Genomic DNA, 18794 nt, shown 5'->3' on the forward strand with positions numbered 1-18794 from the left:
AGCAATGCATCCCTGGGAACATTCTGGCAAGGCACTCTCCCAGACAGAAAGAGTTGTTCCCATTTGTCTTTAGCTCATTCATCCTTTAGAGCAGGGGTCAGCAAACTTTTTCAGCCATGGGCCGGTCCACTGTCCCTCAGACCATGTGGTGGGCCGGACTATAATTTTTTTTGGGGGGTGGTGGAAATGAGCGAATTCCTATGCCCCACAAATAACCCAGAGATGCATTTTAAACAAAAGCACACATTCTACTCATGTAAAAACACCAGCAGCTCTTTATTTGTAAGCTGGAAACAGAACTGAACTGAGGAGCTCAGTCACCCTGCTTATATAGAGCTCCACTAGAATGCAACAGTAACCATTTTCTGTAACTAGCCAATCACTGAACGTCACTTTCGATCCTTCATTTGCACAACTATCTACAGTATCCCCCTGCTGGCCCAGGGTGAGAGCTTCAGTACATAACAGTCCACAGGCCAGATTGAGAAGGTGATTGGGCCGCATCTGGCCCAAGAACCTTAGGTTGCCTACCCCTGCTTTAGAGTCTTGGGGCTTTTAACGTATGACATAGCAGAATCTTATACATGTTTGCTCAGAAATAAGCTGAAATAAAGCCTAGTTTTGCCCTTTTGCTCCTCTCCAGTTTCTTCAGCTCTTTGCAGCAGCTGAACTAGAGCTGGGCTTGGTGGCACACAGTCCACAGCCTGGCAGCTCATGGTTAAGTTCTCACTTCCTTGGAATAATAGAACTGTGCAGTTCGGAGGGATCCCGAGAGTCATCTAGTCCAACCCTCTGCAATGCAAGAATCTCAACTAAAGCAGCCATGATAGACGACCGTGCGTCTTCTGCTTAAAAGCCTCTACTGAAGGAGTCTGTTCCACTGTCAAACAGCTCTTGCTCTCAAAAAGTTCTTCCTGGTGTTTAGTCGGAATCTCCTTTCTTGTAACTTGAAGCCATTGGTTTGGATCCTACCTTCCAGAGCAGGAGAAACCAGGCTTGCTCCATCTTCCATGTGACAGCCCTTTAGATATTTGAAGATGGCTATCATATCTCCTCTCAGTCTCCTCTTTTCCATGCTAAACATACCCAGCTCCCTCAACTATTCCTCATAAAGCTTGGTTTCCAGACCCTTGATCATCTGTGGGCTCCCACTTAGACTCCACCCCTTACATACACAAAGAGCAGACCAGAGTGAAGACTAGCCCTTTTTGGTCCGCACTCCTGGCTCTGCCTCCACCCATCACGATTGGTTCATTCTGAACTGAGGTTTGGTGGAAACCTCAAGGGCTGTGACGTGGGGGGAGGTGGACCAGGAGCGTTCTGCCAAGAGGATCGGAGGATCGGGGGTGCTGCATGCGGCCATGCAAAGGGTGCCCTCCAGTTGATGGGGAGAACAGTCGTTTGAGAGCCAGTGTGGTGTAAAACGGTAGACTCGTAATCTGGTGAACTGGGTTCGCGTCCCCGCTCCTCCACATGCAGCTGCTGGGTGACCTTGGGCTGGTCACACTTCTTTGAAGTCTCTCAGCCCCACTCACCTCACAGAGTGTTTGTTGTGGGGGAGGAAGGGAAAGGAGAATGTTAGCCGCTTTGAGACTCCTTCCGGTAGTGATAAAGCGGGATATCCAATCCAAACTACCACTACTACTACTACTACTACTATTCTTCTTCTTCTTCTTCTTCTTCTTCTTCTTCTTCTTCTTCTTCTTCTTCTTCTTCTTCCAGACCCTCGATCATCTCAGTCGTCCTCTTCACACATTACAGCTGGTCAATATCCTTAACTACAAGATGTAGCCAAAGTTTGTCTTTTGGCTTCGGATTATGTTTATTGATGAGAAAGCTCAACCTTGAGCCTGGATTTGGGTGGCACACTAAGCCCAAACCTTTGTTTCGCTGCCATATTTAGCTGAGCTAAAAGGGCTAGTAAAGGAGATTACAAGCACCACCGTTGCTGGCTTTATGTATAAGCTAAACAAGCTATAGCTTAGGGCCCCACTCTCTTGGGGGCCCCGAAAAAATTTAAAGGGGGGAAAAACTGGATGTACATTTCCAAAATATAAGATAAAAAACAAATAAAATAAAACCTACATACAGTTAGAGCTTAATAATTATTTCACTATTAATATACTTAATTGTATTTCAGTTCAACAATTACTTTGATAAAATACATACTTTTGTAATGTGCAAATGGCTTTAGATGCATATTAGGTCCATAAATTACCATATAGCATATATTCAACACAAAAACAGTGACAATTTGTTGTTGGCCGCTGGACATAGAAAGGGCCCCATTACCTTCAGTAGCTCAGGGCCTCATCAAACCTGACAGAAAATGAAACTGACAGGTTCATCTATCCCCTAAGCCACCATGTTCAAGTGTCCCAGTAAGGCATAGTTCAGTTTATCATGTCATACAAACTAGGCCTCTGTGTTTACTCATTAGTAAGCTTGCTTAAAACTGCAAGTTCTATTGAGTTTATTGAAGCAGACAGACTTGTGCGTAATCTTTGTCAAATAGCAGCTGAAGTATGCTAGGGTCATTGGAAGCAAGGAAAAAGCGCCTCTAAATTTTATGTTATCCACAGAGCTGGATCCCAGTGAAACTTCTGCTAGGAACGTTATTATTCATTGCAGACTGGGATTCAATTTTTATGTGCATTTTTATTGAGAATCCACAGAAATCAGTATGAAAAGCAAAACACAGCTCTCGTTCAAAATTCAGATTTCTATGAATACTGCCTTTGCAATTCCCCAACCATTGTATTAGTGATGCATGTATTAGTGAAAAAAATACAAATATTATTATATTATATTATATTATATTATATTATATTATATTATATTATATTAATTATATTATATTATATTATTGTGTATATTGAGAAATTCACACTAAAACACTGATGAGTTTTCATGAGGATTTTTAAAAATCGCACTTCAATTTACTGTGGAAATGTGGAGAACTGAATTTAAGACTGAGAAGTGAGAAACTGAGAGAAAATGAAACTGACAGATTCATCTATCCCTGCTTGCAGGTAAAGGCCATATTAGATGACATACAAGAGAAGCTTCCGGAAGGATATAACATGTCTGACATTACCTCAAAAACAGCTGAACGTTCTCCATATATCCTGGTTTGCTTTCAAGAATGTGAACGGATGAATATACTATTACATGAAATAAGACGTTCCCTTAAAGAACTTGATCTCGGTCTTAAGGTGTGTGTACTTTTCTTTATTGTTTTGTTAGAGCTCTAGAGATAAATAAAATGGATGTGTGGATGAAAACACTGAAAACAAATTGTCTCTCCCTGGGATTAGTGGCATCCGTTCCATCATTTAGTTTGTCTCCGTCTTGACACAATTGGAGCAATTTTATTATTATGGCTAGGACAATTGGAGCAATTTTATTATTATGGCTATGATAGATTCCAACGTTATAGAGAAAGGTTACCAGCTGCCATCATTTTTGGGTTCCCTTCAAAAGAAAGCAAAGGTGATTTCCATCCAAATGAGGATTTGAAATTCAATTTTCTCGTAGGCTTGGCTGATGTAGGGGCCGCAGGTCTCTTTCAAAGTCATTGGAAGACAGAAAATCCCAGCAAAGTGAATTAAGTTCTGTATTTTTGGTAGGAATTTGCATGTTCTATTGGGGATATGGCATATAGCTACTTAGTGCACTGATCTCTTTGAACCCGGAGCCTGGTCTTCATGTTGCAATAATGACCCAGGATGTGGTGATAGCTCAGTCAATAGGCATGAGCCTCTTAATCTCAGGGTTGAGGGTTCGAGCCTTTGAACAAGGCAAAGTAGCGGGGCCTCTTTCCTTCAGCCTTTGTGGCCCCGAAGTGTTCGCGACGGCCCGAGCATTGGTTGCGCCTCTAGCAGTCCAGGCAGCGCCGTGGGACACGATTCAAGAGAAGCTCCGCAACCACTACGCGCCAAAGCCGTCCAAGATTGACTCCCCCTCTGCCTGGTTCCAGTGGTAGAACACATGGCGGGCAGCAATCTTGGACGGCTTTGGCGCGTAGTGGTTGCAGAGCTTCTCTTGAATCGTGTCCCACGGCGCTGCCTGGACTGCTAGAGGCGCAACCAATGCTCGCGCCGTCTCAAACACCTCAGGCCCACAGAGGCTGAGGAATAGGCCCCGCTTACGCTCCTGTGATACTTCTGTCAGCTCGTTGGCTTGGAGGTAGCAGTCGAACCGAGCGAGGTAGGAGTCCCATGATTCAGAGGCTGGCGCAAACGGCGGTAGAGGCACAAGTGAAGCCATGATTCTGATGCCGACATGGAGGCGATGGATGGAACACAGTGCTCTAGCCAGAACAGTCAGCTCTGAATTGGTTCTGCTCCCTGATTTTGCTCAGTGTTTCAGCTCCGTGATTCAGCTCAGCTCAGAGGGTGGCCGTGTCTGGCTGTGCTCTGATGTCCATCGATCCCACCGTCGTCGCCAGTGTTAAGTTGTGGGTAGACATAGCAGACGACACAGCGATTCTTCAAACAGCTCTTGTTTATTCACAGGCCAGAACAGAACTGAACAGCAAATAGCTCAGCCGGCCTGCTTTTATAGGCAGCTGGCTACCAACATTGTAGCAACAACAACCCAGGGTTTCCCGCCTAAAGTAACTGGTGTGGACCTGAGTGAAAACTATATGCACAATACCCCTGGTGGCCAGGGTGAGAACTTCAATACATAACAGTAACAATGTGGTAATTTAACTATACAGTGGTGCCTCGCAAGACGAAATTAATTCGTTCTGCGAGTTTTTTCGTCTTGCGAATTTTTTGTCTTACGAAGCACGGTTTCGGAAAAGTTTTGGAAAAGCTTCAAAAATCACCAAAGTCTTCAAAAACCTCAAAAAAGGCTACCACACCGCGTGCTATGAGTTGCTCCTCGAAGTCAAGTCGCAACTGTATTAACGGTGTTAAGAAAAAGGAAACAAACTTGCAAGACGTTTCCGTCTTGCGAAGCAAGCCCATAGGGAAATTCGTCTTGCGAAGCAACTCAAAAAACCAAAAACCCTTTCGTCTTGCGAGTTTTTCGTCTTGCGAGGCATTCGTCTTGCGAGGTACCACTGTACGGGCTCCCCCCCCCCCAACACCCCTCTGATCCATCTTTGATTGATGCCATTCAACAGACAAGCCTTTGTCAGAAAAGGCAATGTCACTGAGGCACAAGGCCCTGGAAGACTTGTGGAACTTGTGAAACCCTAAGCACCACAGAGTGCTAGCAGCATGGCAGCCTTAAACAAGCGGCACTCAAAAGCAGAATGACACAAAACATTAAAAGCCTTAACGGCAGCTAAAAGCCAAGCTGGGGGGAGACAGGGATCAGGGCATCAGGCTGCTGAGGGGCCCCGATTTTTGTGGGTTCAAGGGGCTGCAGGAGGAAAAGGAAAATCGGGTTTTTTAAATCCCTCTTCTCTCCCTGGCTTGTATGAGTGGCTAAAGCAATATATAAATGCTGTGGCTATAATTCAGTTCCCTTCCACAAGTTTCTTACCTGCTCGTGCACATGGAACAAAGCTTGCAGAAGTTTTCTGCTGCCAACCTTCCTCCTCCTCCTCCTCAAAAGCCTTCCCACGAGTAAAAAGTTTGGTTTCTGAGACAGGTAACCTATGTACCATGCATTTTGTTGTTGCCTGGGTGGTTGTTAAATTTGGAGCAGTCAAATGGCCAACAGTGCAAGCTCATTATTATTAATATTTATATTTAAGGGCTTACATTTTACATGATCTGGCCTTTTGAGTATTTTATTCTATACGGGTTGGCTCCAAATATCCAGTGAGCGAAACTCTGCTTGCATGATGCTCCTGCTGGAGAAAGGATAGCAGTGGCAATTGTCTATTATTACACTTATAATTATTAGTATTATTATTACCACCCACCATGACAGGGCTCAAGGCAGCTTGCTGATAAAAACAAGAACCGCTAAAAACATAGGAAAAATCATTACAAAACAATTAAACATTGATAGAATTAAAACTGCGTACAGGTATAATAATAATAATAGTAGTAATAATAATAATAATAATAATAATAATAATAATAATAATAATATACTCCGCCCATCTGGCTGACTTTCCCCAGCCACTCTGGGCGGCTCCCAATCAAGTTTTAAAAACAATGCAGCATTAAATATTAAAAACTTCCCCAAACAGGGCTGCCTTCAGATGTCTTTTGAAGATAGGATAGCTGCTTATTTCCTTCACATCTGAAGGAATGAAATCTATTAAAATCTATTAAAACCATGCAAATAATCACAGTGAAAACAAAACAGCACCAGCCCTTTAATTAAAAGCAGTAAGTTCCCCAAAGCCTGTTGGAACAAGGAAGTCGAAGGACAGCGAGGAGGGAGCCAGTCTGGCTTTTCTGGGGAGAGAGTTCCAAAGTCACCGAAAAGGCCCTCTCCCGTGTCCCTAGCAAGCATGTCTGTGAGGGTGGTAGGACCAAGAGAAGATGACTCCTCCCTCCTACAACTCCCACTGTCTACTAAAAAGCTGCTGTGGTGAGTTGAGAACTCTGGAGCAGTGTAGAGGTCATGCCAGGGGCTGCAGAGGAAAGCTGGCCAGACATTTTAATGATTGTTTTGTACTGTTTCTAATGGCGTTTTATTACTATACACCACCGATGCTGCCATATATATATATATATATAAAATGATATGTTAATACTTTTTAAAAGGAGATAAGTGAAAATCCCCTCCTTCCTCAAAAGGGAGTTTTCCACCGGATCTCAGTCTGCTTCTGTGAACAGAAGGTGTCTTTCCATTTGCGGAGAGCACTCTGGATTCCAACCCATAGCTTGTTGTGCATAATTTTCTTCAGATATTCGCAATTATACTTAAGAAACGAAGAGGAGACAGGAACCGCCGCTTGTGTTTGCATGATCGTTTCACCTCTTTTTAATAAATAACTCACCCCAATTTTAAGAGCCAAGATATTCTTTACATTTGACAATTCAGCTACCTTATGTGTTTTTACTGTAGGGGGGAAGAAAGCCCTCTATCATTTATCATGTCATCTTATCACAGTCTCTTTGTGCGACGCAAATAGCACACTAATGTTTTCTTTTGTTAGGGTGAGTTGGCAATCTCTGCTGAGATGGAGCAACTACAGACAGCTCTCTTTTTTGATAATCTTCCTGACACTTGGATGAAACTGGCTTATCCATCAACCTACAGCCTAGCTCAGTGGTGAGTCTCATGCCAACAGATCAGGGTAGATTCTTTGTCACGGGCAGCTAAAAGTGGGGGGGTGGGGGGAGAAACTCGGCAATATTTTTGCTTATAAATACTGTAGTGATGCGTAGTAGTGTTGCACCCATCCTTTAAAAAAGACTACAGTCTTACCTTACATATATCATCAGTTATATATATGGACACGGGTGGTGTTGTGGTCTAAACCACTGAGCCTCCTGGGCCTGCTGATCAGGTTGGCGGTTTAAATCTGTGCAACGAAAGCACACCAGCGGTTTAGTCATGCTCATCTCGCTTTCAGGCCAAGGGAGCTGGCGTTTGTCCACAGACAGCTTCCCGGGTCATGTGGCCAGCAGGACTAAACCGCTTCTGGCCCAATGGAACACCATCACGGAAGCCAGGGCACACGGAAACACCGTTTACCTTCCCACCAGAGTGGTACCTATTTATCTACTTGCACTGGTGTGCTTTCGAACTGCTAGGTTGGCAGGAGCTGGGACAGAGCAACGAGAGCAAACCCTGTCGCTGGGATTCGCCAAATACAAGTTTATCTTGAGAAGGTACACTAGGTATGGTGGTGTCAGAAGAGTGGTGAGTGAGAGTTCTAAAGTATCAACTTACTTGTACACTGCTTAGAGACTATTATCATTAAGTGGCATACAAGTAGTTGAAATTAATGATGAAAAAATCTTGGGGAGCCGACTGATCCATGAGAATACCTGGTCTGCAGCTGATTATCGTTACAACTCCAAACATGTACACCACACTCCATCCTTATCCAAGCCTTTGATATAATCCAATTATACAGTGAGACTAGGGCCCACATAATACAAAGAGAAGTTTTCCTTAGGCCTCAGGTGTGCTCATCGTGGCTCAAATAATTATGCAGGGAAAGATATTCCTTACTTATTTCGGCATTTGAAAACCAAAATGTTCAGCTTCTGAAGACGCTCAATAACCAAGATACCACTGTATATTGTTTTAGACACCCCTGAAAAAATTTTTATTTCAGCAAGCCTGTCTAGTCATATAAATTAATTATAGGTGGTGTTTTTTTAAGTTCAATTTGTTTTGTGTTTTATTAATAATGGGCTGCGTTCAGCTAAGTCCTAATAGGAGTAAACCCACTGAAATTAATGAACCTAAGTTACTGTAGTCATGTCCGTTGATTTCATTGAGTCTGCGCTGAGTAGGAATAGCATTGAACACCACTCAATGATTCTGTGTGCATCAAATAATATAGTTTTCTCATGAAGTGATCTATAATTTCCCCCCCTAAATGAATTAAATTAATAAAGGTCGGGGAAACCTCCTCAGACTTTAGTCAAATCACGCTTCTCCTACTGTATTGTTCTAGTAGTATGAGAGGAGACACAAATTTTGTCATCAGGAAGCTTGTAAATGCTTCAAAACAGACTCGCACAAACACCCCTCCCTGTCTCTTTCACACACAGTATTTCAAGCATGAGTGCTCATTTATTGCAACTAAACCTACCACCCAGTTTTCCTGGGTTTGGGCCTTTGGTGATTCATAGACAATTGCACGGCAGAACAGCAATGCCGCCAACTCTAAAGGGGGGGTTCTCTGCCTGCGTGATCCAGAATATGGCATCAGTACTACACTTTACCTGCTTTTGAAGGAGGCGTCTCCTGAAGTTCAGTTTGGGGCTGAAATGCTGAAGCTGCCAATTCTCCGTTGCAGACAGACATGTCTTCCATATAGCTACTTGCTGGTGCCTATTTAATGCGCAGCCATAAAGCATTATGCTTCCCTGGCAATCTGTTATCCCCCCATCCCCACCCACCCCGTCCAACCTGCTTTATTATATTTCCCACCACAGAGGAAATCTCTGGCATTTAATCAATATTTCAGAGAGGGCTGGACCAGCAAGAAGCAGGGGGATCTGGATAAATTCGTATGTTGAGCTTCGTGTGGACAGCAAATGCATCACGACGATAGGCTGTAAGAATTATTGCAGTCGTTGAGTAGCAACTGACCTAACCGATCCGGCACGATGAATTGTTAGCTGGAGCAAGTTTTGCAGCAACCAACTGTGGTGTGTTCTCTCTCAATCCCCTGACATAAAGCAATGTTTTCGGGTTTAATGAGAGGCTGCACAAAATGCATGTTCTGCAGATGGACGCAAGGACTAGCAGGCCTTGGGGAATGCAAATATAGCCACAAGTCATGCCTTTCTATCATGTGTTTATTGGAAAACAGGATCCCAGGAAGCAATACAACAGCACCCTGGGAAGATTTCCACACCTGATTCGCCTCTGAAGCTCATTATAGCATTGCTCAGTGGTCTCTGTTTTAACTAACCCAGCTGTGGTCTGTTCCGAGAGATGGCATTCATTTCCCCCCCCGGGAAGTCTTATGATACTGAATGGTCATCCACTTAGGTGATTCCCCCTTGGGGAAGCATCCTGTCGAAAAGACAGCGACTTACTTAAGTAGCATTAAGCTTCACGAGGGGGAGAAATTCAGGAGGGATTTGATTCTTGATTCTGCGAAGGCACCAGAGACTGAATTCGGGGAACCTGCAGGAACCCAGAAAAAATGTTCTTTAAAATAGAGGACGGAATGAGGCAAGCCTACTAGGATGGGATTTCAGTAGGCTAAGATGGTCTGGGAGAACAATCCACTGGGAACATCTCTTGAGCTAGCCCCAGTCAAACGAGTGGGCTGTGTACAACACAACAAAAATTCCTCAGTTGGCTGGTCCCTTTACTTTTTTATTTGTATTCTACTTAGCTACAAGAAGAACCTTCTGCCTGTGAATGGAGTGGCCACTTGTGCATCACCAAATAAGAGGCCAAAGGAGGTTTTGCATGAGAACTGCATGTGCTAATTTATATGTGTAGATGCAAACTGAGAAATAATCGCTGCAATTTGTTTCGCCAATAGTGGGCAAGGCTGTAGCCAGGTGACCTCTGTGCGCCTGTTTGGTTTGCAGTCCAAGTTCTGACTCCCGATGGGCACGATCCAGGCGCCTGCCACTCTCCCTTCTCATGGCTCACTGTCTTTAAACCAGACTTGGACCAAGTACCCTCCTTCAACCTTAGAAGCCCAACCTAAGATGTGGCTCTTTAGTAGGGTGCCATCTCAGCCACGTGGAAGGATGACATCCACAGCAGAACCATTACCTCCCCTCCCCAGTAGTGCTACACAGAAAAGGAGGCTGAAGATGCTGCAGTGAAAATCTGCAGATACATGCCCATGGTGATGGGTTGGAGGCAGTGGAGAAAAACAAGCCCAGAACTTACGTACATAGATTTTGAGGATCCCTTGAGAGGACATCTTACAAATGTTAACAATTCATTACTTAAGGTAAAGGTAAAGGTACCCCTGCCCGTACGGGCCAGTCTTGACAGACTCTAGGGTTGTGCGCCCATCTCACTCAAGAGGCCGGGGGCCAGCGCTGTCCGGAGACACTTGCGGGTCACGTGGCCAGCGTGACAAAGCTGCATCTGGCGAGCCAGCGCAGCACACAGAACGCCGTTTACCTTCCCGCTGGTAAGCGGTCCCTATTTATCTACTTGCACCCGGGGGTTTCGAACTGCTAGGTTGGCAGGCGCTGGGACTGAGCAGCGGGAGCGCACCCCGCCGCGGGGATTCGAACCGCCGACCTTTCGATCGGCAAGCCCTAGGCGCTGAGGCTTTTACCCACAGCGCCACCCGCGTCCCTATTCATTACTTAACAGCTGACAAAAACAAGGATGTGTGTGAAAATACACACATGAGAGAATGAAAAATAGATACTTAATAGTGCTACTGTTTTGGTTTTTTATTTTCTTGTTATCTGCATTTTTAGATATTTTATATTATCTTAATTCTATTAGTGTTTAATTTTTAATGGCTATGTTTTCTAAGTCTGTAGCTTTTTCTATTTTGTCTGTAAGCGGCCTTGAGTCCTGGGCTGGAAAGAGGGCGAGATATAAATAAATACAGAGAGAACAAATAACAATAATAATATGAGAGCTAGGAATATTCAGTGGCCATGCAATATTGACCAATGGTTGGAGAGAAAAAATAGAAAACTGGGTGAGAAGGAGGAGTAGAGGGCTTATTTTCAGGTGGGGTTCAATCACATACCAGCAAATTCAGCTTGCGCACCAAAGCCTTCTCCAAAATTGGATTCCTTGCAGTTAGGGAAGTGATGGGGACAATGCACTGGACAATGTAGGATAACATTTGCTTGATGACATGTTGTCTAACCTTCTCACAAAGATTCCGGTGCACCATGAAAGATCCCACAAAACACCATTCCGTTATACTTTGAAAATGACACTTCTGTCTGAGTAAAATAGGTTATCTAGGCATTTGCTTAGCAATGGCGCGCCAACCATTTGCGAATGCTTTCAGTGTAGGCAGGTATTCTCAGACAGAGCAAGTAATCTGCAGAAAAGTATTGGCTTGTGGGGGGAAAGCGCGGGTCATAGACGGAATACTGATAATGTGCAAGGCACATTATCTCTCAGTTAAAAAAAATGACAAATATTGAAGTTAAATAGGAAGGATAGTTGAAGTGGAGAAAAGTGGCATAAAATGTGTGTTTTAGGTAAATCAGTTTTCAGAAATACCATGCACAGGTTAATCCTTTATAAATATGTTCAAGGAATATATTAGACACCAGGTCCACCTACGCCAAATGAATGCAGCAAAACCTTTGTATGTGTCTCAGAGGCAGGATAAGTGAGGAAACGCTCTGGTATTTGATGTGGTTCTACTCTATAATTCACACATACAGCAGATGGGTGGTGATTGATTTTTTTTTTACTCATCGCCCCAAAGAAACATATATTGGCAAATCTTATTAGGCACGTTTTGCAGAAAACAGGAACCTCTGAACGGATGATATTTTGAATTTTAATAAAATGAAGGGCACATTTGGTTTATTTGCTATAATAGCACCTTTAGGAAATTATACCTCTAAGGATGAAAACATGTGCCCGTCTATTTTCAAAATATGCCCAAGTAATCTCAGCATCAAAGTCTTTGCGCTCAAGTATGGATAAATTAGGACTCCTGCAACTTAAATTATGGCTAAAATATGTTTCTAGCCACCAAAAAATATATTTGGGTGTGCGTGTGTTATAGAGCTCAACAGTTGCAAGAATGCTACAGAGATGTTGTTTTGAGCTATGCAAAAATGTGGTATCTGTAAGTAATTTATATTTAAAAGCTGTTACTTTTAACTACAAGGAAACTCAGAAGGGAGGGACTAGAGGAAGTCAACCAAGATGTTTAAAAGGGTGGATTTGTGAAGAATTAAGTTTGTTGTTATTGTTTATCTGTTTATTGTTCCTTTTTTCTTCTTTCGTTCATTGATGTATTTTTCTCTTTTTCTCTGTTTTCTGTGTGTCATTCTGCTCTGTGGTTTTTGCTATAATTGTGGAAAATCTAATAATATTTTTTTTTAATGTGGTTGAGCATTTTCTGAGCACCTTTGACTTTTTTTGATTGGGTAGTAGTTTTTTTGATTGCGCATTGTAGGGGGTTGGACTAGACTTAGTTTCCCAGTTGCCTAAATGCTGTGCTTTTCAAATAAAAGCGGAATCCAAGGTACGCCTGTTCCTTTGCAGCACAGCATCTCCATCACGTGCCGTAATTGTCAAGCATTATGACCAGATTTGGGGGGGTGGGGAGTATGTTAAGCTGGGGTGCAAATGGCTGATGCTTTGATCTTCACCATCTGCAGCATCAGTTGTCACAAGGCAGGCCATTTCTCTGGATCTGCCTCTAGTTTATGAAGCAATATATGCTACAACGGCATGGAGGGAACATTGGTGTGGAGTTGACCCTCCCTCTCTTCCCTGGGAAGCCATTCCACAGGTAGATGGAGCTAATACAAATCACTCCCCCTTTACTGACTTTAGAACTGGGAGCTGTTTAGTCGTTTAGTCGTGTCCGACTTTTCGTGACCCCATGGACCAGAGCATGCCAGGCACTCCTGTCTTCCACTGCCTCCCGCAGTTTGGTCAAACTCATGCTGGTAGCTTCGAGAACACTGTCCAACCATCTCGTCCTCTGTCATCCCCTTCTCCTTGTGCCCTCCATCTTTCCCAACATCAGGGTCTTTTCCAGGGAGTCTTCTCTTCTCATAAGGTGGCCAAAGTATTGGAGCCTCAGCTTCAGGATCTGTCCTTCCAGTGAGCACTCACGGCTGATTTCCTTAAGAATGGAGAAGTTTGATCTTCTTGCAGTCTCATGGGACTCTCAAGAGTCTCCTGCAGCACCATAATTCAAAAGCATCAATTCTTCGGCGATCAGTCTTCTTTATGGTCCAGCTCTCACTTCCATACATCACTACTGGGAGTAGGAACCATCAGATCTTCCATCTAAGAAGCCCTGCTATGAGTATCGTGTGTGGTACAAATGTATTTACCATAGGCTCCAGCATGTTTATGGCAGTACACCGCTTATTCTATCTTTGCCATTGCAAGCCACCAATTCCTATGCCTCCATCTTTGTTTCTTTTTCGATGCTGCTAAGGTACAACGATCTCCTTCTGCGCTGCCGAGAGCTCGATTCCTGGGCGCAGGATCTCACCCTCCCCAGTGTCGTCTGGATATCAGGCTTTTTCAACCCCCAGTCCTTCCTCACAGGTAGGAAAGCACATCACACAACTCATTAGTAATTTACTGCTACAGTAATTTTTATAATTACTGCCAGGAGGCTTCATTAAATTTGATCTAATGAATAAATATTGTATTTTCAACGTGATTACCAGCACAGCTTAAGCTGTGTGCCATAAACAATTATTTTCCTCAATACACAGTATGTCGGTGACTATATTGATTTTTTTATTATTATTTCACGAAGGGTTTACTGTATTTGTATCAGGGGGCACTCAATAATGGCTGAACGCGAAGTTGTCAAAAGGACATGCCATTGAAAGAGAAATAAAGGAAATAGCAATGGCAAAGAAGCTAAAATACTGTTAGTAAATATAATAGGGGTGTGTGTGTGTGTGTGTGTGTGTGTGCGCACGTGTGTGTAAAATATGGGGTGAGAAAAAAACTACTTTGCACAAGGTCTTAGGCTGGACCAGAAAGATTTATTATTTTAACCTTTTGCCATCCTCTGAATGGCACACTTCCATGTCACATAGCATAAGCCTATTTTAAAGGGAGGGGGTGCCGCTTTCAAGAGACAGCTACCCAAAGCAAGTTTAAAGTCTTTTTTTTTTTTTTTTTTTGTCATTTGGGTACAAATAATCCATTTAGCTGTATTCCAGCTTCAAGACATAGCTGCTTAATTCAAGACTCTGTGGGACAAAGCAATGTTTTATTCTGAAATCTGCATAGGCATTAATTCTGATAGTTTTGGCGGCTGGAGCTTAATTTCCTGTGCAAGCAGCTCTCAGCACACTGTGGGCTGGTGCAATCCCTGGCACCCACAACTCTGCATTTAGTGTTTGATCCATAATTTATTGCAATGTAAGCCCAGTTTTCATGGTAAAAGACCTACCTTGCAATGGAAACGTCAGCTGTTTTTTTTTAGCACTGATACCCAAGCATCAAGTTCAGAAACCCGGCATGATAATACTGCATTTGTCTGTGTGTAAGACAATGGTTTTTTGCTTTTTAAAATTAGTCAAAAATCGGAGGTTGCCTTATACACGGATGGCGAAGGCAAAGGGGTTTGTGCTCGGACTCTGGTGTGGGTGGCCTGGGCTCGGGTTCAGGTTCTGGCATGGGCAGCCCAGGATCAGTGGTGGTGGATGTGGGAGAGAGCTTGTGATCACCCAAAAAACCTCAACAACTTTGGCCAACTTCCTTGACTGCCACTGATGTTTAAATATATCAAAGTAGTTCTGCTTGATGTTTAAAATACAGATTTCTTAATTATGGGTTCAGAAAAAATAGGGGTCGTCTTACACATGGAAAAATACAGTAATCCTTGCCCAACTTGTCCCATCACTGCATGCAAGACTGTCAAATGCTCCCTTACATTAGAGATGGCTCTGTTCAGTAGCCATTGTTTGCCTCTGGCTACCAGGTGCAAGGAATCCCAAGTGTGCTGGTTGACTCTGTCCCCATTGACATGTGGTTGGCCCCTGGACTTTAGTCCTGAACCAGCCTATGGAAAGCCATATCAGAGCAGAGCTTTCAGTGTGGCAGTTTCTTGTGGGGGATGGACAATTCAAACATGCCGTGTGGCCATCTTTGTCAACTGCTGTCGCCATGCTAAGAGCAACATCCAATCTCTCACTGCCCCACCATTGCCTGATACCATTTCTCTGCGTAGTTTTGGTATGTTTGACATTAGGCTAAAAAGAAAATGGCGGCAAGGAAACCTTTTTGTGGTGCTTCTGAAGCACTTTCCGGGTCTGTCCCTTTCTTTTCACTGAACTTTGTAAGAAAGCTGGTCTAAACCTGTCCACGCCGGACGAAAAGGAATGATTTCTGGTTCCATTGATCTTATGAAGCTACTTTATGTATCAAGTCAAGTCTGTGGTCCACCTAGGGCAGGGGTCGGCAACCTTTAAGACAAAAAGAGCCACTTGGACCCGTTTCCGAAGAAAAAAAACTGGGAGCCGCAAAACCGGGAAGGTGACATCGGGACAGTGCGTGACTAACGCACGCACCGCCCCCATGCGACGTCACAGCCAGTACAGCGCCCGCCACAGTGGGGAGTGTCGGGGCGCGCAATGCGCCTCCTCCCCTCGCTAGTATCCGCCCCGGAGCCGCGGCAAAGGTGTAAAAGAGCCACATGCGGCTCCGGAGCCACGGGTTGCATACCCCTAACCTAGGGCAATGATGGGGAACTTGTAGGCCTCCAGATATTGACACGCTAGAATCCCCATCACCCCTGGGCTGCAATGACTGGGGCTGAAGGAAGCAGGGAGGCCCAACATCTGGAAGGCTGCAGGTCCCCCATCCCTAATCTACTGCAGTGGTGTCTATGACTAGAGTCCTGGTTCTCAGGCCGCAATACCATTTCCAGTCCTTCCCCCGGCTCCACAAGATTTACTTTTAACTTGACATGCTAGGAATGAACCTAGGCAACATCTTGCATGCGGAGCACATGTTCTTCCTCATTTTACTTGCTCAGCTCATCTGGTGTCTCTGTGCTTTTATTTCAGCTGTCATGCAGAGCCTCGCCCATAAAAACGAATGGCCTTTGGATAAGATGCACATAACGGTGGACGTCACCAAAAAATACAAAGAGGAGTTTACGCAGCCTGCTAGAGAAGGGGCATACATACACGGCTTGTACTTGGAAGGTAAGTGACTTGCAAGGATTTGCAACTGCTTAAAAATGGCGGCATCAGAAGCTATGGGATGTTTATCTGAAAAGCTTGTTAAGGCATTATTTTTTAAAATAGAGCCACCTCCCTATTGCCTTCAAGTCAGAGTTAGGAGTTCTCAGCTGTTCCTTCACTTTTTCCTTTCATGGCCACGTTTCTCACCTTTCATAATGACTCCTCTGCATCAAACAGTCCCCCATGCAGTGCACCTAGCATCAAAACACAGGACACAGCTCTCAGCCCTTCTGCCAGAAGGCTCATAAGCTTTTTTTTGGTACGGCAATAACTTTTATGGACTTGTTCCCAGCCTTTTTTAGGGTGCAATCCTATGGTCCTTGAGAATATTCTAGGGCCACAGATTTTTGCAGATGGATCCACTCATGGAGAATAGTAGTAAAAATGTTTCGGTTGCATTGTTTTATTGCGTTATTATTTTAGTGGTGTGGGTATAATTCTTTACTTGTAAACCGCTTAGAAGCCATTTTTCACATGCAAGAGGTATGTAAATATGATGGAAACTTCTGTGGCTGCCCACAGTGGGGTGGGGAAGCTTTGGGTCCATGAAATACAAAGCCCTCCTCTTCTGGGGTCAGAGACGGGGTCCAACAGGAAAATGAAAGGGGAGATGAAAAAACTACCCCAGCAGGGCTTTGGGTTGGTGGCTCCTACCCTTTGTGTTCTGCTTCTACAAAGAGTTTATCCAGAGATTATTTTACCTTTTATTCCTACACCCTGGGGGCTGTTTTATTTGGTCAGCTCATAGTAGGAATTTTCCACAAGACACACTACAAGGCTGGCATTCATTCTAGGCAGGGGTCAGCAAACTTTTTCAGCAGGGGGCCAGTCCACTGTCCCTTAGACCTTGTGGGGGGGGGCTGGACTATATATAGGGGGGGTGAACAAATTCCTATGCCCCACAAATAACCCAGAGGTGCATTTTGAAAAAAAGGACACACTCTACTCATGTAAAAACAGATTCCCGGACCGTATTGAGGAGGCGATTGGGTCGGATCCGGCCCCCCCGGCCTTAGCTTGCCTACCCATGATTCTAGGAGTGCTGTGGTTACCTTCCAGTGCAAATGAGTCCTGTCTGAACGCATTATACAACCCTATCCGTTAACAGGTGTTGGGTGGCAAAGGGGCACACATTACTAAATATAAGATGAACGTGCTCTGAAAGAGACCAACAAAGGAATTAAGGGGTTTTATTTATAAAACTGCATTGTTTGGGGAAGAGAAATATTGATGGCTAAATCCCCTTTCTCTCAATTTTAATTATTGACAGGTGCTTGCTGGGATGTTCAGGGGGGTCACGTAGCTGAAGCTTGCCTGAAAGCACCGACAGCGGCTATGCCTGTTGTGTTTGTAAGAGCCATCCCCAACGACAGGCAAGAGACAAGGAACATTTACGAATGCCCAGTGTATAAGACAAAACTAAGGGGCTCCACTTACGTGTGCACTTTCCATTTAAAATCAAGGGAAAGGCCAGCTAAATGGATTCTTGCTGGTGTTGCTTTGCTTTTAAGTGTGTGATGTTGCTTGAGTTTAATTTCCCCAAAACTCTTCGGCATTTCCGTTCCATCCCCTGCTTGCTCCCTCCCTGAAGTGAATCTGTGTGCATGCACAACACAGCATGGTTTGGGGGTGTATTTTTGTGTTGTTGTTTTTAAGGCTGTGAACATTGTGTTGCTACATCTAACTGTACATTCTCAAGTAGTGTTAAGAATGTGGGGCTTTCTCTTCTTGCCTGTTAAGAATCAGTTAAACACCAAAGCTGCTGCTGTTATTATTATAAAATTGGTTTACTGCCCTCTTCCCGTAGATCTCAGGCGGTTCACAACAAAAATTACAATAGAAAAAAAATACATAATTAGTGAAAGAACAATAATCCTCCCCCCTTGCACAACACATTTAAAACGGTGTTGCCTGTGCTGCAAACAACTGAACTGGAAGAGCCAAATAAATGCACAACTGTTCCAATTCCAACCACTGCTAACCGTCTCCTTAACGCCTTGATTATGCAGATGTAGACAAGAGCTCCCCTATTTGCAAGGCTTCTCTCTTGGGGGAGCCGAGCTGTGCATTCCTTTGTCAGCCTTCCTGAGCTTTGGTCCACAGATGCTGCTCAACTACAGCTCCCATAATCTCGACGTGTGGGGAGGGAGGTTATAGCCCCAAAACATCTGTGGACCTAGAATTGCTTTTGTGAACACACAGAACATTTAGTGTCTTTTGCTGAAATGAACTGAGACCTTGACACACACACACACAGAGAGAGAGAGAGAGAGAGAGAGAGAGAGAGAGAGAGAGAGAGAGAGAAGCACATGTGCATTAGACAATACA

General features: G+C 44.1%; 1 protein-coding gene across 1 annotated transcript in view; it reads left to right on the forward strand.

Moving 5' to 3' along the window:
* LOC114584578 (dynein beta chain, ciliary-like) overlaps positions 1–18263 on the forward strand; it is a 253572-nt gene extending 235309 nt beyond the window's left edge. The window contains exons 79-83 of the mRNA XM_028706567.2: positions 3033–3215; positions 7076–7191; positions 13691–13803; positions 16287–16427; positions 17737–18263. Coding sequence (XP_028562400.2) covers positions 3033–3215; positions 7076–7191; positions 13691–13803; positions 16287–16427; positions 17737–17984 — 801 coding nt within the window. The 3' untranslated portion in view covers positions 17985–18263. The remainder of the gene's footprint in view (positions 1–3032; positions 3216–7075; positions 7192–13690; positions 13804–16286; positions 16428–17736) is intronic.
* Positions 18264–18794: the final 531 nt, after the last annotated feature.

Source organism: Podarcis muralis, chromosome 1 (genome assembly GCF_964188315.1).
Source record: "Podarcis muralis chromosome 1, rPodMur119.hap1.1, whole genome shotgun sequence".
Taxonomy (NCBI): Eukaryota; Metazoa; Chordata; class Lepidosauria; order Squamata; family Lacertidae; genus Podarcis; species Podarcis muralis.